We start from the raw sequence: 24,832 nt of genomic DNA, 5'->3' as shown, positions 1-24,832 counted from the left end.
TTCCTAGAATGACAAGCATCTCTACGTATACCCAGGTTTATGGCAGGCCCCAACTTCATAAATACAGCTAAGAAGTGCACATGGCAATGCCATCGGACAGTGTTTTTGCTTTGTGATTTATATTTCTTTGCACATTCCCCTACACTTGTCATGTCTATGGCTCACATATTGTACATGTACTGTACATCATGTATACAGGGGTGGTGCCTAAAATTTGTAGGCCTACTTTTATAGGGAGTATAGATGACCATGTAAATTCAACTATTAAAGGGGTATTAAAGAGTTAAACAGCCAAGATCATTCATTCTATACAATCTTTTCCCTCTTTTTGTTTTATACACTGTATAAAAGTACCGGTACTTGAAAAACTATGGGGGCAGCAGTGGTCAGACCCCTTCCCATCCCAGGCCCGGCCCACCCCTGTAGCCACCAGAACTGTGAAAAATAATGAAACAGATTTTGTATTTTGCAGCTTATTTGCTTTTAATTGATGGATTAATACATGTGTAATTCAATTTAATTTCTCACTCAAAAGCGATAAGATTGATATAAAGGGGAATTAAAAGGAAAAGAAGGGGGAATGGAAGAGAAAGGGGGATGCATTTTAAACATAATCCATCAAGGACCCGTCGTACAAAGAGACTTTAAAGGACAAATCCACCCCAACAAAAAGTTGATTTGAATAAAAAGAGAAAAATCTAACAAGCATAACACTGAAAATTTAATCAAAATCGGATGTAAAATAAGAAAGTTATGACATTTTAAAGTTTCGCTTAATTGCACAAAACGGTTATATGCACATCCTGTTTGGTATGCAAATGAGGAGACTGATGACATCACTCACTATTTTTTTGGTATTTTATTATATGAAATATGAAATATTCTAATTTTCTCCTCATTGTCAAGTGAAACAATGATAAATTCCTCCCTGAACATGTAGAACTAACATTGTTTAATACTATACATGTATATGGTTCAGTCAAGTTGGTCCTTATTGTCAAATCTGTAAAAAATGAAATTTTGTATAATTAAAACAATAAAAAACAAAAGAAATAGTGAGTGATGGACATCATCGACTGTCTTATTTGCACGTCACTGAGTTGTAAATATCACTTTTTTGTGAAAAATAATCGAAACTTTAAAATGTCAAAACTTTATTTTACATCCGATTTTGATGAAATTTTCAGCGTTATGCTAGTTTGATTTTTCTCTATTTATTCAAATCAATAGTTTTCCGGGGTGGACTTGACCTTTAACAATTGATCCGATCAACATCAATTATATGAAAATCCATCAACGTAATAATTTTTTCTTTGGAAAATTTGCTCAATGTCCTTTGAAAACAAAGAGAAGCATACTGAATTGTCAAGAAAACAGTGAATGTATGAGTATACATCATCTAGAAATGAACAAACACGTTTTTAGATGTTGACGTTGGTGGCTTTCCATAGTTGTAGGTTATTGGATCAATTGTAACTCTTTGTATAAAGACAGGGCCAAGATGTACATTTTGTCTTTCATATTTTGCTGCATCTCCACAAGACAAAAATGTAGCATTGACAAATTTGTAAATTGGTTTAATTTGTTATCATTTTTTGCGCATGACTCCATTATACAACAAAAAGTTGAAGTAGGCCTACTTGTTATCTTTCTGTCCTAGGGGAGTACATGTGTATTCTGAAAGCTATTTTATCACTGATTATTATATCTTTGCTTTCTGGATATCTTTAAAACAATGAATTTGAAAATAAAATCATGCTTGGAAAGAAACAAATACAGTCATAAGCCTCAATATAGAAAAGACCGAAGTGGTGGTTTCAGTGAGTCACTGAATAGAAAAGACTGTCTGAAAGGACTTGAAACAGAAAGAAAGCAAGACCAAAACTCAAATCCTATTATCTTTCATAACAATACAATTCAATCATGCAGTAGCTGCAGTTAGACTGGATGGTGACAGATACAAAAGGCATCATGAACCAAAAGCTCAATAAAACCATGGACCTACTAGTAGGTCCATGATAAAACTAAAAGACCACTATTTGGGCTTTTTTAAATGAGTAGATGCCATAAATTGGCTTCATATCCCTCATATGTATACATGTACTTGAAAGGACCAAAAACAGACACATGTACAGAATACTACAGATGCCCTTTGGCATCACCTGATTCAAATCCTATTATCACTGTACATGTAGCAGTACTTAAAGATTAGGTATGACACAAAAGGATCATTATTAAACCACTGTTAAAGCTCAATTATAAAAGGCATTAAATATGGGCTTTTGGAGACTTGTTGTATCCTATATATGATTCATATTGGGGTTGCTGCTTGAAAGGAAATAATTCAGCATGACCTACATGTATGTACACTGTACATTGACTCAAATCCTATTATTCTCTTTTAATAATACAATTCAATCACACAGTAGCCGAAGTTGGACTAAATGACTGAATGACCTAACAGATCATAACCACAAAAACTCGACAGTATCAAAGGCCTTTATGAGATTTTGTGAAGATAAGCGCGCTATATTTACTTTTATCTAGGGGCGGTGTTTCCCATACTATACAATAATTGCGCAATGATGCAATTATTCAAGTTTGAAAGGATATCCCTCAATACTACCTGAATGGATAAAGCTGGATGTGTCATACATACATTGTACATGTATAGCAAAGTATGACTACACCCTACAATTCCAGTATATTCTAGTGTATATTTTGGACAACAGGCTTCACACACATTGATGGTGATGATGTCATTGTGAAAACAGCATGCATTCAAGGGGGGGGGGGGGGTTGTCTAATACCCCTTTCATAAACCCAATTATGCGGCTAATAGCAGCATAATTTGGTCGTAAAATCGGAGGAGGACCAGAGTTATCCGCATTATTTTGATGCTGCAATTATCCGCATAATAGCAGCATCGGGACAAGATTTTGAGTTTATGAACGTATTTCCAAATAATGCGGATAATTGCCATGGTGCGGTCACAAGGTCACCCTTTTCCAACACAACCGCATACATGTAGGAGGGGGCGTGTCCAGTTGTTATGACGATTATCCGCCTTTTTCAGGACGGGCGCTCGTAAATATAAATTTTCGGAGTTTGTGAACGCAATTTTTATTGAATTATCCGCATTACTATTATGCGGCTAATTGGAGGATAGGTTTATGAAAGGGGTATCATTGACACCTACATGTACATGTATGCACTGGTATACATACATACATTTACATGTCCAGCAATTCCCTGCTTTTGAAGAAAATCTTTTTTTGCAGTATGAGGCAGAGAATCAGAATAACTCTTTTGGCCTTTCACAAATGTCAGCAGACTTCACAGAAAATGAAGAGAGTTCATTAAAAAGTAACAGATAAATGTTCCAATCAAATATAAAAAAGGTAGTAAAAGTCGGAAGCTTAAATTCGTTGAAGGACATCTAAGACCGTGGTCATGGATGCCAAATTGATTGACCTGAATGCTGACTTTCATTGCATATTTTTGTGCCCTTTTTAATGGTTCCCATATGTGCTGTACATAATATAAAAATATTGAAACATACATGTATATCATATGAACAATACAAACATTGTACTCCTTTAACCTTTAAAAGTCATGAGAATCAAATGAAATGTAAAATTCATGTTTCTTTTCCATATTCACCTGAAAACAGGAATTTTAAATCAGTATGAAAGTCCTCATTTGTAATAATACATCATTGCCATTGGAGAGGAAGGAAATAAAACCGGAATGAGGGGATGGCTGATTTGCAGTATTAGTACAAAGGACTTCCTACATGCAAACCAAGGGGTATTTGACCTTCCACTACAAAACCAACAGAACGATGTGTAAAACTGTAATTTGCAACAGAAATTCCATACGAAAGAATACATACATGTAAGTCATCATTCAATATCATCAAAGGTACAGTAATTACTCATATTTTTGACAACATTTCAAGGCCAGATGTGAACTATAAATTATAAAAATAGAGTATCACTTGCACTCTTTTTGTTATTTCAAAGGAGAATGAAACCCAACATTTAATACCACATAATATCATTGATAAGTACATGATAATCAAAATGAATCCACTTATACCCAAATCCGATTTCCCAGTATTGAGTACCACCTCTTCAAAGTTGAGCTTCTTCAGGTTCAAAGTCTCTGAATGGATATCGCCATTGTTGCAAGGTTCGTTCAAAATTGTGATGTCAGCGACGAACAACTGCTCTCGGTAGTACTTCCATGTGCAGTTATACACGGGCTGAAACCACCCCCAAGTTTGCATAATATACTTTTTTACCAGAAATAAATAAAATAGGTACATAAAACACTTTAAATATTATTAAAAAGCTATTAAAATTATTTTATGGTTTAAAAACACAAATTGATGAGTTTTGGAGAAAATGTTTACACATTTATTTACGATATCCAAATTGGCAAATTTGACAAAGCTAAATTTGTACGGACGGCCGGCCCCGGCCGCCGGCCCCTGAACCGAGTGATCGTGTATGTTGGAAGTTTGGTTGTCTATCCCGTTTGAATATCGTGAAATTGTTGATTGTGCTGTATTTCAATATACATGTATCTAACATTGTTTATTATTTGTTACCGTTGATTTTAAGTAAAACAAACTTATCGCGGATGTTTGTATTGAAAAAATAATTTGAGAAAGCCCGAGAGCCTATGACTTCGAGCCCCAATACTCGGCCGAAGAAATCGGTGAAATGCTCGCTACAAACATCATTCCTCGTGAATTTGGAGGAAGGCTTGTTGTATTTCTCCACCTTAATTTAGTGCAGCCACACATTTTTAGAGATTTCTGGCTTCTTCTGCGATTCGGGAATTTGGTAAAAGCTGCATTTTGTGCCCTTTTCTGACCGATTTTACGCTAGTAATCACAGGCACGCGTCGGGGTCGGACACCGAGTTGTCCGTCGCTGACATCACAACCCCCCACGGAGATATGGGGAGTATGAGCAAAATGGCGACCTCCACGGGTCTTTCGAATATCAAAATATTGATAACTTTGACTTGGCATATCATGGGAAATAGGAAACCGTTCTGCCTCATTTTAATTTTATTTTAATCAGTGAAATGTAATCGGCTTATGACCAGATAATAAATCTATCCTTTCATTTTCCTTTAAGGTAGAATTTTTTTTTAAATTTACAATCTTACAAAATTTGATCTGTACTAGTCTGGTGCTGATAAGGCTGATTTAGTGACAGGTCATCAGTGGCGTAATGAGCCAAAAAATTTTATTAAAAATCCAATTTTGTATAGACTTTTCAAGACATAATATTTAGAAAATGATATCATATTTCACCCTTCTCTCTTTCCTTTTCTCTATTTTTTTTTTGCCCAGGATTTTTTTGTTTTTGGTGGGGGAGGGGGGCAAGAGCCCCCCAAGCTCCCCCCCCCCCATCTGTACGCCAGTGCAGGTCACTATCACAAGTCCACTGATTCAACTACATGTACATGTATATTGCATTCTTTAGACAATAGCTCACAGAACCTCACTAATACACCAAAATGTAAATAGTTGAAAATAACTGATCAGTCTTAAATGAAGAAGAGATAATAATAAATATATATATAGAGCTTTACATTTTTAAAGAGAAGGAAAAAAATATTATAGTGCCAATAGTTTCAGGTAACCCCATGAACAATGTTGACAAGATAAAATGTATGATCTGAACCTTCTTTGTGGTCTGAGAAATAAATATTGTTGGTACATACATAGATGTAAAATGACGATGCGCATTTGAAAGTAAATCAGCATACTCGACGTGACAAACATGGAATTTTCAAGCAAAACAAATCATGAAATTAAAAGTACAGTACCATCAAGGTTACATGTATTATTTGTAGAGTATACAAACTATACATCATGATATTCCAAAAAAATTGTTCATGAGAATATTAAAAGAAGAAATCAAATTACTCCAAAATGATGTTCGAACAATTTTACAAGATCAAGAATTGCAGTTTTGCACACAATTTGGCTAAAATTTTCTATTTTAGGTGTACAAAAGACAGCTGCTGACGACGCGACACTGAAGCCGGAGACACTATAGGAAGAGCGCCAGAAAGCGTTGGATTGGTATAAATTCACATACATGTACATAGTATTGTCAGTTGGGGTTGCCTACAGAGCGTACTGCGAAAATAGTTGAGGTGTGAAGGAAGAACATGAGGCAATTTTGACATTGTAAAATTTTTTTAAATCCTATTTTATTTTATGGGAAAGAGAGGTGGAATCATCCCCATGCACTGCTCTGTGAGTTGTGCTTTCTCCTTTAACCCCTCTATCGTTTTTCCCATATGTTTTATACACAGCCGCTTGCCATCTGCACGTGTGTGAAAGTTTACTTCTAACCATGTCAATGATGTTGGGTGCCCTTCCCATAAAAGAAATTGAGTGTTACAAAAGAAATCGCCAAAATGTTCAGTTTTCCCCTTGTAACTTCTCAGTGTCTTTGTCAGATGAAGTGAATTTTTAATTATTCAAATTTAGCTCACTTTTAAACTGATTTTTATATAACAGAGGAGCTGGTCCCATAATTGGAATTGTCCTAGAAAACAAGGATATCCCAATAAACCCAGACAAATCATGTCTTGATAAAGTGAGATAACTGAGATTGTTCTGTTTTTTAGGACAGTTTTTTCAAACTTCCCCATGTGGAACATACATGTAGACAGCAATTACGGTACAGATATTGAGAGTGCTAAAAATAGATGCATTGACCTATAAATTCCCATTTGACAGATCTATTTTTTATGACTTGCCTCTTCCAATAATGAAACCTGACAATGACTGGTGCACTCAGTTCTCTGTGTCGGCACTGGACAGATAAATGAACTTTCCTTATCCTAGATTTCTTGTGTGGAGAAATCTTTGAAGTCTGAGACAGTCCCTGTAACTGTTATTACTAGGACAAATCTGACAATCCCAATTTTCTGACCAGCTCCTATTGGTTATTGTTCATTTCAACAGATTTGAATTTAATCAAGTATAGGTAGGACAACATAGAAAGCTCTAAATTTGTCATAAAAAATACATCAACATAATCCTTAACAACTAAAACATAATGAAACTTACTTAAAAGTTACAGAAATTCCATATAACTTCTGAAAAAGTAGCAAAGTAGATCATTTTATATGCCGAAAAAATACATCTATATAGACGAAATAGGACCTTGCTCTGCTTAATAGCCTGTACAGTGTACATGTATTATATCTTGTGTATATTGTTGCGAACCAGCGAAAATCCATGAAATTTATAATGCAAGCACACATCTACGGCTTCAGTATGCATCGTGTGCTGCACTGTGCTCACTTTTCACGGACACACGCGAGAACGTCAACAAATAGTTTCAAAAACGATCAATAAATTAGGACTTTATTGAATGTTAAACCCCTAAAATGAGAAAAGAATGTGACAAAACTTAAAATGAGCTATCAAAATCTTGGAAATAATTATCGACAGATTTTACATGTAGCTTCATTTTGAGCGGATTGCATTGGATTTCGAAGCTAAATTTGGTGTAAAAATCTGGCTGGATTTCCGGATACCGTTCCGCCGCATTAACCACATAAGTGGGGAAATAACGGAGGTGGAAAGAGAAGAGGATTCTTCCGCCCTGCCATACTGCATCACGGAAGAGATATGGGCAGCAACACATTGAAAATGGGGCTAACGGACACATACAGACTTCAAGCACATCCACTAGAGCGCCATCTAGCGCTCATTGCCGATACTACAGGTAGTCTACTCAGGATTTACTCAGAATCTCATCCGGACATTGCTGTCAACCATCATCGCCGAGAGACGGTGTTGCAACTGTGCAATGTGCTTTATGGTGAGTATGAGTATTTTGTCAAATTTCAGGACTAATATCTAAACGTTAACGTTTTATGCCTTATGGGTCTTGTATCATAAAAAACACACATTAGACCATGGCTATTTTCAACACAATTTCAGTTTCCCCCCATGAAACTAACGGTATCACAGGTGATAAACAAAGGCTACAGCTATAGGTGCACCAGGCCAAGGGTCTTGACCTTGCCCCACAAAAAGGTGGAGTTATTACACTTTTTCAATTTTCATTTGGTTTAACACACAATAACTCAGTTGAACAGAGTATGTATGTGACTCTTCATGTCGATACTAGTCAGAAGTCATATTTTTTTTCAAATCTAATATTTTTTAGATGATTTTGATTCCCAATTTCTTAAGCTTTAATTTGATATATAGCTCGACATATTAAAGGGACCAACTATTATTTGTTGATATATTTGTCTAAATTACACGCGAAGATGAGGGCTCTACAAAAGTATTTATTTGAGAAAAACGCATTTAAATTTTGATTTCCGTTTTGCCCTCGTAATATTTTTTCCAGCAGTTAATGTCGATTTCATTATGAAAAAGGCCTTTAATAGAAACCGTGCATAGATTGTATGAGAATGGGTTTTCTTTACTTTAGGATATTTGATGGTGGTCCACAAGTCTGCGCACCTAACGATTTGAGTTAAGATTTAACATGAATTTCTTTTCATTTCACAAAATCTTTCAGTTAATAATGTTCCCTATATTATTATGAGTAGGTGTACCAAATATCTCATAAAAATTTGAAAGAAATATAGAATTTTTTTTGGAAAAAACCTCGGGCAGTAATTTTCAGATTGAAAAAAAAAAAGGTGCCCCATGTCTGCACACCCATTCACTTTCCACACGATTTGGAGAAAGGCTGCATTTTGAGGCCGTCACATGAAATGGCCAAAATTAATTATTTTTCCACCATTTTGAGTCGGACTTTTTAATAAATATCTGTCTATATGTTGCATATGTGTAAAGTTAGTGTTCATTGCATATCTTCTTTTACTAGAATCACGCAGATATGTGTGTGAGCAGACAAGGGGGACTGCGCAGACTTGGGGAACTTGCCAAGTTGCCATACAGTTATCTAAAACTTCAGATTTTAGTCATTTGACTGTTTGAGGGATGATTTATGTTTTTCATGGGAGAAAGCAAAGTTGTTTCCCAGCTCCGAAAATCTTCCCGCCACGACTCGTGTAGCGGAGGGTAGCAGTAGTGAAGTGTACAAGAACCATCGCCTGAGGTAACATCACACTAGCTGCTGTTCAATTTGTTGTTGTTATTTTGAATAGGCAAACTAGTCAGTTTAGACTATTGTTGCCTTGTTAATTTGCTTTCCTTTTTTTTCCCAAAAACAGAATATTTTCTTTGTTGAATCTATATCAGTTAGAAAAGTAAAGGAAAGAGAGGAAAGAAAATTTCTTAGGAAATCGTGCGAGACCACGGCCACCTCTCCTGCCCTGTTCAGCACGTTATCCTGACAAGCCCGCTCGAGGTGCATTTCGAGGGCAGAGCAGGAGTACAAAAAATTGTATTCCCTATGTCTCTCAGTCTCAAACGTGAGCAGGGGGCGCTCTATCCGATACCTCGTAGAACTTCAGTTGGAATTCCGCAGTGAAATTTATGTCAAATCAGATCAATATCAATTTAGTGACGTGCAAAAAAATGTAACTAAAAAAAAACTTTTAAAAAGAACATCCAGTTAATTTAGTAAGAATGAGATACAAAATGAACAACAATCATGACAATAAATTGAATGATCATTTAACAATTAATAACAATGAAGAAAAATTCATAGCAATTAAATAAACAATGCATGTTAAACATTTGATTTAACAAGCAGGCAGGAGCCAGAGCCTCAGAGTCAGAGGTGTGTGTGTGTGTGTGTGTATTTGAGTTTTGTCAGACGTGTATCAATCAGATATGATTATTTACGTCTGGGTCTCTTGGACCGACCTTTCACGTCACCATCCGAAAGACGTGACCAGGGCTCGAACCTTGAACCTCTGCATCAATTTGTAACTTCCCCACATAGCTTGGATTACAAATTTACAGGCGCACGCCACAAGTTAACGCCCATAGGCCATACAAACTGTGCGGATTGTGCCATCGGCACTAAGGCAGCCCCAGCCAGCCAGAACCCCTTCATTTGTACCGGGGCGGCGCCGGCGTAGTGACATCGACATCGTCCGTTGAGGCTATGGCCAGCCGAAAAAAAAGGATATCTTACCTGAATTTCGGTGAATCTCGCAGACATTCTTCGAATTTAATCTTCGGCTTCATCTTTAGTTGATTCTTCTTGAATAAAGAGTAAATGAATTTAGTTTCTTTGCCTAAAAAGCCTTCCAAGAAAGAGCAGGGAGTATTTCCTTGATTTCCTCCGTGCACGCTGCATCCAACCGAACCAACCCGCTATAATACGCGCACTGCGTCACGCCCCCACATATTTATTCGCTCGCACCAGTTTTTTCACGGCCCCACATTTTTCTTTTTTCAAAAAAAAAAGTAAATGTATCATACACTCCTAAAATTCCAAGTTGCAATATTCCCTCAGGCCTGTAGTACGGGCTAATGCTAGGTGTCTTTAATTTCATCATCATCCAGCACCATCACCACCACCGGGCACCAGCACCACCACCATCATCATCAATCATCATCATCATCACCATCATCATCACCATCATCATCATAATAATAATCATCATCCTCACTGGCGGATCTTGGGGGGGGGGGGGGCACAGCCGGCCGTGCCATAGGGTTCTATATATGCCATCATCGATTGGCACAAAAAAGCTATGATGTTATCAACCAAATTTTACCCATTTTATTATATTATATATATCATAATCATTTCATTTTTCTATTGATTTAATGCCAACGATCGTAATTTTTTTGATTGTATAAACAAGAGCCTGTAGACAAGTACCAGATTCAAAAGGAACTTAAAAAAAATATTTGTTAAAAACAAAATGCTCTTCATAATCTGATATTTGAGAAATTGTACTGACCACCCTCCTCCTTTTTAAAATGTGATATTATGGTTATTTAAGGGATAACCCAGACAAGCATATTATGCTTTTGTTACCCCCCTCCATGTACTTAATTAATTTACACATAATTAATTTTCTTTGTATTTTCCCCTTCTTCATTTCTTTGTATTCACTTTTAATGGATGTATTGCATTTGTTTTTGCACTTGTATGCTTTTTACCAGTACTGGAAAATAAAAATAAAAAGAATTTAATTAAATACAATATAATATTAATGAAGCAAGACCTTTGAAAATTTCACAGAAAGTAAGTGGGCTTTCTAAATAGGTAAAACTTGGGTATAATACTTCACTAAATTGAGTATATTTTTGAGTAATCATTCAGTGGTCTAACAATTGGACAGTTTGGCAAAGGACATGCTGCATAATAATTAATTTTATCAGCAAATTCAAATACCAAATGTTCGTGTTGACAACGACAACATATATTACACAAGGTATACAATGTTCCATTTAAGGATTTATTAAAAATCATTTTTTTACTGTGTTTACAATATTCCTTGGTGAATATGGCAAAAGCAAACCATATCTTACAATTTCTTTTCATGATTTAACCCATACAAGAGTGGAATGCCACTCTTTTTAAAAACAATACAAATTGTTATCAGTAATATCAACTAAGAGATCTATAATAATCAAATATTGTTATCACTGCAATATGGAGAATATTAAAAGGAAACATATATATTGTACATTTTGTCAGTTTTGACGAATGAAAAAAATCAATGAAAATTCCTACAATCGTTCTTCCCTCTAAGGCCCCTGTTACATCTGAAAGTTTCCTACCCGAGACCCGACCGAGTCCACTTGCAACCTTGACTGGATTATTGGTGGATTAGCTTCGCGAACGGACCGAGTCCGAAATGTGGTCTGTTTACATCACAGCGTTCATTCCCTCCCCTATCGGTACGGTTTAGAGCGGTATCCGATTGCTGACACCAAAGGGCACTCTCGATCTAGGCTCTGAATAATTTGCGCGCGCTAATTGAAGTTGTTTACATTTCGTTATTCTGGAAGCATGCTGATGATCCCAGCAGTCGTTGAAGATATGATCGATTTGAAAAGAATACGTTTAAAGTGCTTCCTTCTTTCCACTAAAATCAAAGACTTTATCAATCACAATTCACATGTCAAAAGCCGCAAAACATTCGAAGAACGACGGGGCTGGGGAGGGGATAGCGCGCGCTATGACGTAATTTGACAGCTGGCGAACGGACCGAGATAGGTTTGAAAGCTTGTGTGCGTTTACATCTACGAATCGGTGGACCGGGGCCGGCCCGATACCTACCCGAGACTACCTCTTGATGTGGTCTCGGGTAGGTTCGCTAAAAGGTGGCCCGAGGTAGGTTTGGGATGTTTACATCTGATTTTTTTCCGACCCGAGGTAGGCCCCGGGCCGGCCCGAGGTAGGGAATCTCTCAGATGTAACAGGGGTCTTAATTTGAACTAGACTGATGTATGTCTATAACTCACAAATTTGCAGTGTTTTTTTAAAGTTTAGTGAAGGGTCAGTAACATGATATAACACTCCATCAATATAAAAGTAATTAGATGATTAGTCGTTTCAATTTACTTTTGGCACTTTTTCAGCCATTAAAATTAAAATTTGGTATCTAGCACACTCATGGTAATATTTTTATTTTCATTTATAAATAGTCCATTGAGTAAACTATCTCCTGAAATTTTCAGCCAATTTCAAGCTCAAGAGGGGGTTTTATGAAATAAGAAGAAAAATGCAGATATCCTATTTTGATAGGGAACCTGATCAAAAAAGAACCAAAAAAAAAAAGGAAAAATCTGTGAATTCAGCCAATAAAACTCAGTTATTTCTTATCATTCATATCATATCCACTAATAGGGCACACACATTCATATAATGTAGTAATGAAATGGAATAGTGAAATGCCCATATGAAGGATTTACCCAAACTAAAGATAAGCTTTAAAGGGGAAGTTCACCCTGAAGAAAACTTTGTTGTAAAAATAGCAGAAAAAATAGTAAAAAAATATCGGTAAAGGTTTGAGGAAAATCCGTTAAAGAGTAAGAAAGTTATTCGAGTTCAAAGTTTTGGATTTGTGACGTCATAAACGAGCAGCTGCCCCATGTGTTATGTAATATAAAATGCATGAATTTCAAATTTTGTATTGTTCCTGATGACTTAATTTTGTTTTTTATTCATGATCGGGTGTGAAATGATTTGTCTATTGATATACAAAAGGTACAGTGAAAACCATTTTCAATTTTCTGAGAAAATGACATTTCATTGATTTTTTACCATTCTCTATGTAGGAATGCTGCTCGCATATGACGTCACAAATCAAATAATTGACATTCTAATAACTTTTTAATTATTTGATGATTTTTTCTCAAACCTTCGACAATATTTTTTATTTTTTCTGCTATTTTTACAATAAACTTTTTGTCAGGGTGAACTTCCCCTTTAATGATTAAAAGACTAAGCAATACAAATGAACTGAAGATTAATACTACATTTCATTAAAAATTATATCCATGAGCATGAAATATTTTCTGAGACGTGCACAATGCCTTACAATAACTTTTAATACTGACTGACTTAAACATGCATAGCAAGCATGTTATTATTGCATATCTTTCTTTGTTTCGTATGGCAAGAAAAGTGAATACTTACAGTGTATTCTCAATGTTGGCAGTTATTATTCATTATCATTACTACACAATGCACTGATCATTAGCATGATTACAGGGGGAAACAGAGTTGTCAACCTATGGAAGAGCAATTTGGAATTACGTACCTCCAAAATTATTAGTTCTCCATAAAAATAATAATTTATCCATCGACCCAATATTCAGCGATTCCATACATATTGTATGAGGCATTTCAACAACAATTTCTAGTCTCGTAGCTGATTGCTTGAGCAATAAAATGTTCTTTATTGTCAATGATAAAGTTATAGTGGGTAGCCATGCGAAAATCTGATAACTACATGTACATGTAACAAAAAATGTTTGATAATAGGTGAATTCAAGGAATTAAAGGTGAAAATGTTGTGTGTTGTACGGGGCTCAGAAATGTCCCTTGCAACATGCCACATTTTCACGTCTTTTTCACCCATGGACAACATATAATTGTTGGTTGTCATTTTTTTTTTACATGACTACTCAGTAGTATTCTTTTATTACCACAAAACAAACTGAAGTTCCTCGTTTGTTTGGACAGGTTGAAAAGTGTTGTGAAAGTGGCAGATTTTTCCAGCATGGAATCGCCCTATTTTGGGTTCATCATTCATCAAACATTCTAATGCAGCATCAATGCACAACTATTTTACTTTATAAATCTACCAAGCCTTTTACTTGTGTGACTATACTAGTTTCTAGATCGTTCAGTGATTGTGTACACGCTTCCATACAATAATACATGTATTCCTATGAAACTAGCTCTTTTGCCACCCCCTCTTCTTTCTTTTACCCTTTTTGGTAACATAAATCCATACTTCTTCCAAGCCCTTGCATTCTTTCATATTTTTGTCATATTTTCATAATAAATACTAACTTCATTTCATAATGGTTAGCAGCTCTGAATTAATCATTTCCATGCTTTCAAGAAAATCCCAGATTCTTATGTAACCCTATTTCCAAACTGTAAACTTCTGCTTCTCTGCATATTCTTTTTAAACCTAAACATCTAGCCTGGTGCTATGTCAGATAAATAACTATCAACATGCATTTTAGAAACTCAATTATGATAACAGAAAATATTTATAGTGTGTTATGATTGATTAAGATAACACTTGGTACGGTTATCCTTTTCTATTGTACATACAAAAATTACAATTGAACATTTCTCAGATTAATTCATGATCATGTTGCGTGAGAAAATATATATATATCAATAATACATGTATTCTAGCAATTAAGTCATATGAGTTGGTTAAGTAGACAAAGTATACCCTGTTTTATGACATAACAGGAAATTAACAAAAATTCACAATGGCATCATAAGGAGTTGATTACACAGGTATATGTAACGGAATCAAATGTACATGGGTACATAGTACATACAGTTACATCAACAAAATAAAAATAACATGGAAATATCTTTGAACTGTTATAAAATCAATTAACGATATGATTTTAAATACATGATGCGTTTTAGATTTCAAAAGTGAAAAAATATAATTCGATTGTGATTAGTATGTTAAAATGAAATTAAGCACAATATGTTTCAGAATCTATTAATCTACTATATCGAGGTCACATCTAACAACTAAGGAAGCACACAATACAAGCACCATCAATAATTTAACATTGTTAAAGGGTGAATTGATATCAAGCTACATCTCACAGGGTATAATTTTGCTTTACAAATTTGAATGGCATTTTTGGTCATAAGAGAAAAGCTCTAAACTATTACAGTTCTATGTAAAAATATGCTATGAAAAAGACTTTATACATAGCAGACTTTCAAAAATGTGGAGCAAATTGTGTTGCGACACCAGGAAAATTATTCCGTCTCCACAAAAGCAGAAACATTAGAGCCGCATGTCATCAATGATGGTTTTTGTGAAAAATCCGTCAACGAGTAAAAGAGAATTTAATGGTTTAATTTTGTCCTGCCAGGTGCAAGCAGCTCCCATATGCAATGTGATATAAATTCCATTTTTTTCTGAAGAAATGGACATGCTTCTATGAGATTAGACTAATATTTCAGCCATTGTGAAACATAAGAAAATGAAAAGTTATTAATTCTATATCAAATGAAGTGGGAAAGCTGCTTGTATGAGACGTTAAAAAAATAACAAGTTTTGAAATGAAAGTTTCCAAGTCTCATATTCTTTGATGGTTTAATACTAAATCCTTTAATTATAAATCATGTTTGTTTCTTTCTCTCGTTTTTTTTTTGCTTTGATTGAAACCAACCAGGGTCCCATTTCACAAAGACTTGCTATAAAAACAAATGCAAGATTTCTATAACAAATGTACCATCAACCAATCAGATGAAAGGATTTCAGTAGATTTTAACTGTTATTGTAAATTTGTTATTATTACAAGTTTTATGAAACAGGCCCCTGACGTATCTATGTGGACTGCCCTCTTTATTACGCACCATGAAAGGAGATCATACGCCTCTTAAACACTTATATCTGCAGCATGTAAACAGCAAAGCAATGATGAAATGATAAACAAAAATTATCATGCAATATTTCAAACATGAATCAGAGATAGGTCTAAGATTGTCCTTGAACGCACAATTCTGTGATGGTTTCTGCATGAAGTGAACAGCACAATAATGACAATAAAAGAAAAACAAACAAAGTTTTTAAAACTTATAGCAAATATAAAAATATGCACCTGGGGCACACTTGCCCTTTAATGTAAAACGTACTAAAAACAGATAACAAGCCGGTACCCTGCAATATTTCAGCTTTTGAACTCTATTTCCATGGATAACAAAAATATTTCCATCAAACATGTACATGTAAATATGAAAAACAATGAGAAAATATTCATACTGTGTTACATCTACTGTATAGTAGAGGTTGCCCGTTTGGCAAAATGGATGCATTACTAGACCATTTAGCCTCTGGAAATGTGCACTTTTTCTGCCTCCATTTCACATTTTATTTCTTCAAACTTAACCCTAAAATGGCCGGGGGGGGGTTGAATCAACCCCCCCCCTCAACATTTTCTGCAATCATTCCGCCGCGCGAAATTATTTGACCGCGTCACTCGCAGAGTTTATACTTTTAAGTCTCGCGCATCTTTTGAGACCAAATTTACGACGCCCGGGTACGCGGTTCCGAAATTACGCAACATTTTGTAAGTGCATGTCAGACCAAAAATTGTTCCAAAATGTGATTTTGTGTACAAAGTCAATGCAAATTGAGTTTTCTCATCTTATTCATAAAGATATGATTATTTTTACTTTAAACAGCTGAAAGCAATTGATTTTAGCATAATTATGCTTCAAAAGGGTTGTGCAATAAATCTGGTGAAAAAAATAAAGAAAAACAAAAGGTTGAAAAACAAAGAAATACATAAGAAATTCATAAAACAATAAAATACATAAGAAATTGATTTCCAAACCGAAGTTTTTATTCAATTGCAATTGTTAAGAATGCTACAAGGAATATTTTTACGAAAAATTAGCATTCTAGGAGCTTTATTTAGTGAATTAGAGCAAAAAGTATGATTTATGCATAAATTAGCATAATTAATTAATATAAAATAAAATCTCATTATTTTGGAAAATTTTACCATACAGCCTTGTAGATTACATCGCACACTACCAGCGTGCAAATTTTTGCGGCGCTCGCGCGATCGGCGGTCGAGATCTGAGGGGGGGGTTGAATCAACCCCCCCCCGGCCACAGAACAGCCAAAAAAGCCCGGCCTAGTTAGGGTTAAGACTTTATTGCATCTATGTTGGAGTCTTGGAACTAGTGAGTTGTCACGTTTATCTAGATTGTTTTCTATCTACGTGTTCTCTGTGAATTTTAGCACCAAAGGTTTTTGTAGGGTTTTTCCTCTCTCTCAATAATACATATTTAGAAGATTATTGAATAATATCCCAAGAGGTTTTTATCTATTATATCGAATTTTATTGCCCTGCATTTTCTCCTAAAAAGTGAAGGGTCATTGGCATATTGTATCATTTCCTTTATTGTGCAGATTTGCCAACAAAGTGATGAATGAAGAAATATATCAAGAGGAATGGTGGTCTAGTGACACCAAACATGGCCTGTGTTTCCACATTCCTGGAAATCTTGACCATTTACAGGTAATTTTTGAAATAAAAAAATTCTACGAAATTCTACGAAATTCAAAAATTAAATGTAAAGAGTATTTGAATATAAAGTTTCGATATTCATGACATTGATAAATTCATCTTATTATCATTGTTTTTTTTTTCTTCCTTTCTCGAGAAGTGCGTGAACAAATAGGTCATAAATTCCTTGATTTTGACTTAAGGCATGCTGTATCATTGTCCAAACTTTTTTTTTTGTAATTGAAAATATCCCGAAAATCCCACTTCATTTGGGGACGTTTGAGATTGACTTTGAGCTGTGGAATCACCCCCACAGGTTATGGGTTTGAGCCTACCCACTCACTCCCCATGAGAATCACGTCATCTGCCACAACCGCACAATAGTGGCAAATCTTGTTAGGAGGCATAACAGGCGCACACCCCGCCCTCTATTAATATTTAATAATCCCCCATAAAAATACATGTCAATATACATGTAGCTAAATCTAAGAAAATCATCATCTGAATTGCGGAATCCAATGCGATATTTTCACTACTTATCTCTAATAAAAACTTGAAAAATGTCAAATTCTGGGCAGTTTTAACCTTAATGTTGATAAAGTATGGGTCCTTATACCTTATTAATCCAGGGATATTACACATAATCTTACCCTTTTTTCGAAAGTAAAAAAAGTTGGGATTTGGCCTTTTTAAACATTGCCAAAACGTCTGGCTATTTGGAAGTCCCCAGTGGTATCGGGCACAAAAAACTTCTCCCATACCAGCGTGTGTTGTGAGTTATGGCCCCATGGTTTGAAGCGACCGTTCCAGTGAAGAAGCTTGGCAGCCTTCAAGAATGTGTCTGAGTATCGTGCACCGGTAGTAACACCTAATGAGATGAAATACAATGCAAGAAAAATCTTTATCAAATTGGTAACATCTCTATTTTCTTTTATGTTTATCTTTAAAAATTTCATTATCTGAAATGAATAATGAATTGAGAGAAAACAATATAAAGCAAAAAATTCTGATAAACATAATCATTAAAGACACATTTGGTCATATTTCCTTATTTTACTGGCAATCCCATATTTCAATATATTTATTCCAATTATTAAATGATAATCCACTATTATAAAGACATGAAAGATAATCCTTACAAAGATCCTCTCATGAAATTTTACCCCTATATTATTGGCTACTAATAACAGAGAAGTACAATGTAGCTCTAGCTGAATGGGAACTTAGTTTGGGGCATCATGATCTAGTTGGTTTAATATGACTCTTGTCCTTCAATCTGAAGCATTTGGGTTCAATTCCAAGCCATGGCATGTTTTTCCTTCAGCAAGAAATTTACCCATATTGTGCTGCACTCAGCAACCCAGGTGAGGTGAATGGGAAGTTATTCCTTGGGGAGGAAGTTTTTCCTTGAAACGCAATGTGCATAACAGCTGCTATTCTAAAGCCAGGGTAATTATGTTGCATTATTGTAGAGCACTTAGAGACTTCTGATAAAGTAATTGTCAAGCGCTATATAAGCAAGTATAATGATTATTATTATAAATTTTGAGATAATTTGAATAAATCTCTGAGTACATCTATTTCCAGAACGGGAGCTCTGTATTTCTAGGTATCAACAAAAGTAGCATACATGTAGATTTACCTTACACAGTTACTGAACTGACTTGACTGCAAAGAGTTTTTTGCATTCTTATAGAATTAAAACACTGTGAACAACACTATTTGGGATTATACTAACATCTACCTTAAAAATAATCTATTCCGAAGAGCGCTATTATCATTAACCCAGCTTTAGCTCGAACTGCAGGTAACTCACCAAGATGACGTATGTGCCATTCAGGAGGAATAGGTGAATACTTCATGTAGAAAACAATCATCATCGGAGGGCCGGAATGACCACCACCACGTTGACTACCATAAACATCTTCTCTGTAATGATAAATGAAAGAAGTTCATCATTCTCAACCCTCAATGACTACAACCTCGGCTACTATAAACATCTTGTCTGTAATGTTGAATTAAAGAAAATCGTTTTTAGTAACCCTCACTGACTACAACCTCGTTGACTACGATAAATGTCTTCTCTGTAATGTTGAATTAAAGAAAACCATTATTAGTAACCCTCAATGACTACAACCTCGGCTACTATAAACATCTTCTCTGTAATGATCATGTAGATTCGATGCGTAATGATAACCCGTCCTTCGGTGAGAATTCCTTAAGTTCAAAATTAATTTCGTCAAACTTGGATATCAATTCGCCCGAGGAAACTCGACTCATAAATCACAGGGAATTGTATTTCAAGAACATGACTTATATTACCAATATTGAGACGTGATTTATGGACAAATAACGCCCTTTGTACGACGACAACTGCTCTGACTGTGCTCTGCCTTGCTCCAATTTTTGGGCTTGTTTATCATTCTTCTTACATCACCGATATCATATTTGTCAGCAGTTTGCATCATGTATTGAATGATCATGTGTTATCTTTCAACTGGAATCTGCAAATTCTGATTATTTATGGCCTGTCTTGAACTTCAAACTTCTCTTCTTGGCAAGTAATCTGGAACTTTTTATGACTAGTCCCATACAGGCATATTGGTGTTATACTTTTGTTACTCTTCAACTGACTATTTCATATTGCCTATTCTGGGACTTAATCAAGTGAGCTTTTATACCAGCATTTTAGACAATTCAAATCCAGATGAATGCCATTACGCATCTTGAAACCTGGAAATTTTGATTTTCTTATGGCCTGGGCTGGCTGGACATAGGTACTAATTCTTCTTATGACCAGTCCCATGTAATCACAACGGTGTTGGATTGTACCTCCTCCACTTACTCCTTTTGTGTATTCTATATGTACTGAGTCTAAACCAGGTAACATCTTTTGTTCCTGCATTTTGGACAATTCAAACCTTGATTTCCTTTGCACTCTACTATGGCTAATTCTACTGGTCCTACCCGTAACTTGCGATCTAATTCGACACAAAAGTTAGGAGACACTGAACCCAGTATTCTAAATCAGATTGATGATATCGTTCAGAAAGCTGTTGAAAAGACGATGGAGAGAGAAAGAGCAAAGATGAATGAAGATATTGATAAAAGAATAGGAAAGCTTACGGAACTTATAGAGCAGAAATTAGGCTGCCTGCATGATCTAGAAGTCTTAATCGACAATAAGCTCAAGCAACTTCATGATGTTCAACTTTCTTTGGAGAGTGACAAAGATCGAGTCTGTGAGCTGACCCGTGACCTTGATGAACTCCAACAGTATTCTCGCCGCAACAACATTCGTATCTTTGGGCTTCCAGAAAAACCTGACGAAGACACTGATCATCTTGTGTGTAGTGTAGCTGAAAGGATTGGTATACATATCTCACCGCAGGATATAGACCGTTCCCATCGTATAGGGAAGAAACTCACTCATGGATATGAATCTTCATCAACAGATAAAGTGCCAAGAAATTCCTACGCCGGTGCTGCTAGCAACACCCAGGAGAAGCCAATTCCACCCCGCCCAGTCATTGTTAAGTTTATCTCTTACAAATCCAAACTGGCCTTTATTAAGAATCGACGTAAATTAAAGGGATCTAAAGTAGTAGTATCAGAGGACCTGACGAAAAGGAACGCCAATTTGCTATCACAAACAGCTCGCAATGAAAAAGTACGCTCGGCCTGGACAATGGATGGAAGAATATTTGCCTTAATCAAAACAACAAATGGCAAAGAAATACGTAAACTCATTACATCTCACACCGCTCTGTCAAACCTGTAGTCACAGGATTTTGCAATTTTGTAGTCCCAATTCGCTGACACTACCGGGTAATCAATGTTCTGCATCTGAAGGTTATTTTTACCTTGAACCACTGCATCCATGTACTGTTTGCAGATTTATGTTTTGAGGTTTGATATTTAATGATAATTTTGTATACATACATGTCTATACTTATATCCATATGTATCAATCCACATCTATCAATATCAATATTTTTGTACAGGCTGTGTGACCTTGATCCAGTACATGTACATTCTTGTACCGGTAACTGTTTGTTTGTACTTTAACATGCCTTTGAGCTGCATGTATGATACTTATTGGTAGTATTATGTTTACATCTACATCAATATCAACCTGCATATCAACAACAATAACATCCATGAACATCAATAACTACATCGACATGTATATCGATATTTTAAGTCTGAGGTTATATTTATTGAGTGTACTGAACTTACATATATCTACATCAACATGTATAATAACAACAACTGTACATCAATACCTACATCTATCTACGGTATATCAATATTTTTGCATCCAGTACATGTACATCTTTCTAGATTGGTTGTTTGTGCTTTACGCCGTTGGTAGCACTGTATTTACATTTGTACATCAATATCTACATATATATCAACACCAACATGAACATCAATAACTATAACTACATCTATCAATATCATTACCTAATACATATGTCTGACCTTGATCCAATACACTTTTGCATTGTTTGCTTAAGTACTCATATGCCTTTGAGGTATGTTATTTATTGACTGTATTGTATTTACATTAATCTACATCAATAGCTACATGTATATCAACACCAATACCCATGTACATCTACATCTATCAATACTTTGCATGTAAAGGGTGTTTGACCTTGATCAAGTACATCCTTGTATTGTTTGTTTGTTCTTGATGACTTGATTGCATTTTACTTACATTTATCTACATCAATTTATCAACACCAATATTTACGTACATCAATATCGATATCTTCAATACTTTCTTAAGTTTAAAGGCTGTTCTACAGTGTACCTTGAATCAGTACATCCTTGTAATGTTTGTTTGTACTGTACATGTTTTTGAGGTGTTATATTTATTGATGGTATTGGGTTTACATTTATCAACATCAATAATTACATAGATGTATTTCAGCACTAATATCCGTGCACATCAATATTCACATATACATGTAAATATCAATATTTCTTGCATTGACATGTAATGCATGATTAACCTTGACGAGGTACATGTACATTGTTTATGTGCTTGTACTTCCATGTATGCCTTTTGAGGTATGAAATTTACTTATAGTATTGCATTTACATTTATCGACAATATCAACACCAACATCCATGTACATCAACATCTATATCAATATTCTTGCACAATATATTAAAAGGCTGTTTGACCTTGATCCATTACATCCTTGTATTTAATTGTACAATATGCCTTACATATTTCAGTGTATCTTAAAAGTATAGACATCCAAGAATATTACTGCGTTATTCCAAGCTGTGTGTGTTATTTCCAGAAGATAGGTCTTATTAATAGCTCCCTTTTTTTAACTATGTATTTTGCAGATTCTAGTCATTATATTTGAAAAGACACATTGTTATAATTCCTATTTTCCATGTTATATTCCTTATAATTCTGCATTTGTTTGTTTGTTTTTATTTGTTATCTTTAACTGTTGTTGCTCCCCTCTTAGTTAGGTGTTATTCAATTTTTTTTTTTTTTTCTTCTTTCTTTGACTTCCATTTACGTACCTACATTTACATGTCTAGCCGTACATCATGTTGTACTTGTGAAATTATATGTGACCGAAACCATAGTCAAGCTGACTCATATGATTTTATATGTTCCATTTGCAATGGAAAACTCCTTCCTTTTAACCATATTATTGAAGATGATGAGTTTTTATGGGCACTACAACAGTTTTTTCATATGAATAAGAGTATTCCATATGCTAATGTTCAAAATCTTAAAATCAATCCTTTTGTAATGCATAACAACCTCAAAGACGTTCATTATTCTCTCAATCTAAATGCACAATCTTCTGTAGAAGATATCTCACAGGATGAGACATTTCATTTCCCAACAAATCCATGTTCATATTATCTTCCTGATGATTTTTGTAATAAATATAATAACTCTGACGATAGACTATCTCTATTACACTTAAATGCAAGGAGTCTCTGCTCAAATTTTAGTAAACTTGAGGAGTTACTGACTTCCCTTGATTTTTCGTTTTCTGTGATAGGAATATCAGAAACATGGCTGAATTCTTTCATGTTAACGTCTATTTATAATATATCTAATTACTCATTTGTTCACACATGTCGAGATTCCAAGACTGGTGGGGGTGTTGCCTTGTATATTTCCGAAAACGTTGAATTCCTTGAAAGACCAGATCTGACTGTAAATAATTTATTTCTTCAAACTGTTTTTATTGAAATTGTCAATGTTAACTCTAAGAATATAATTGTTGGGAATGTCTATAGACCTCCCAATACAGAAATTGACTTGTTTTTACATGATATGGATTCTCTGCTTTCTAAAATACACAATGAAAAAAAAATACTATACTTAATGGGAGATTACAATATCAATTTGTTAAATACTGATAGACACACTAAAAGCAAAGAGTTTGCTGATAATATGTTCTCATACAATTTATTCCCAGTAATCACTAAGCCTACACGCATATCATACAAATCTGCTACTATAATAGATAATATTTTTACAAATGCAATCCAATTTGAATATGATAGTGGGCTACTATATTCTGACATTTCAGATCATTTCCCAATATTTTATGTTGCAAAAAAGTTTAATAACATTTCGATTTCAAGGGAACCCCGCCTGAAGAGAATGATAAATGATGATGGGATCGATTGCTTAAAAAAGAAATTGAGCTGTCTAGACTGGAAACCAATCTATGCATCCAACGATGTCAACCATGCCTATGATCTGTTTTACTCAATTTTTTATGATGCTTATAATGAATGTCTTCCTACTGTTAACAGTAAAAAAAAAAAAACACGATTTCACAAACCTTGGATTTCTTCTGGCATCTTGAAATCTATAAACAAAAAAAATATCCTATATAAAAATTTTCACAGATACTCTGGACCAGAAAAGATTAAAAAAAGGAAAGAAGAAAAATACAAAAGCTATAAAAACTGTTTGGTAAAAGTAATTCGGTTTGCAAAAAGAGAATATTATAATAAAAAATTTAACACCTTAAGAGGTAACATGAAGAAAACATGGCAAGAAATTAATAACATATTGGGGAAAAAAGCTCAAATTTCTCTACCAACCAAAATGTTTTACAATAATGAATCTTTTGATACCAATCAAATGAAA

At 34.9% G+C, this 24,832-nt stretch overlaps 1 protein-coding gene across 2 annotated transcripts in view; it reads right to left on the bottom strand.

Annotated features, from left to right (window-relative positions):
- Nucleotides 1-15,743: 15,743 nt before the first annotated feature.
- LOC129275812 (glycosyltransferase 8 domain-containing protein 1-like) overlaps nucleotides 15,744-24,832 on the bottom strand; it is a 33,280-nt gene continuing 24,191 nt past the window's right edge. Inside the window, exons 7-9 of one of the 2 annotated variants that reach the window (XR_010295625.1) lie at nucleotides 19,496-19,608; nucleotides 17,291-18,547; nucleotides 15,744-16,552 (exon numbers count right to left, since the gene is read on the bottom strand). Coding sequence is in view for 1 of the 2 variants with exons in the window: in XM_064109065.1 (XP_063965135.1) it covers nucleotides 18,369-18,547; nucleotides 19,496-19,608 (292 nt within the window). In the remaining variant the exon portion in view is untranslated. Of the gene's footprint in view, nucleotides 18,548-19,495; nucleotides 19,609-24,832 lie in introns of both variants that reach the window. The other variant, XM_064109065.1, reaches the window with a different exon arrangement.

Source organism: Lytechinus pictus, chromosome 14 (assembly GCF_037042905.1).
Source record: "Lytechinus pictus isolate F3 Inbred chromosome 14, Lp3.0, whole genome shotgun sequence".
Taxonomy (NCBI): domain Eukaryota; kingdom Metazoa; phylum Echinodermata; class Echinoidea; order Temnopleuroida; family Toxopneustidae; genus Lytechinus; species Lytechinus pictus.
Note: the sequence above shows the minus strand (reverse complement) of the source record. Positions and strands in the feature narration are given on the sequence as shown.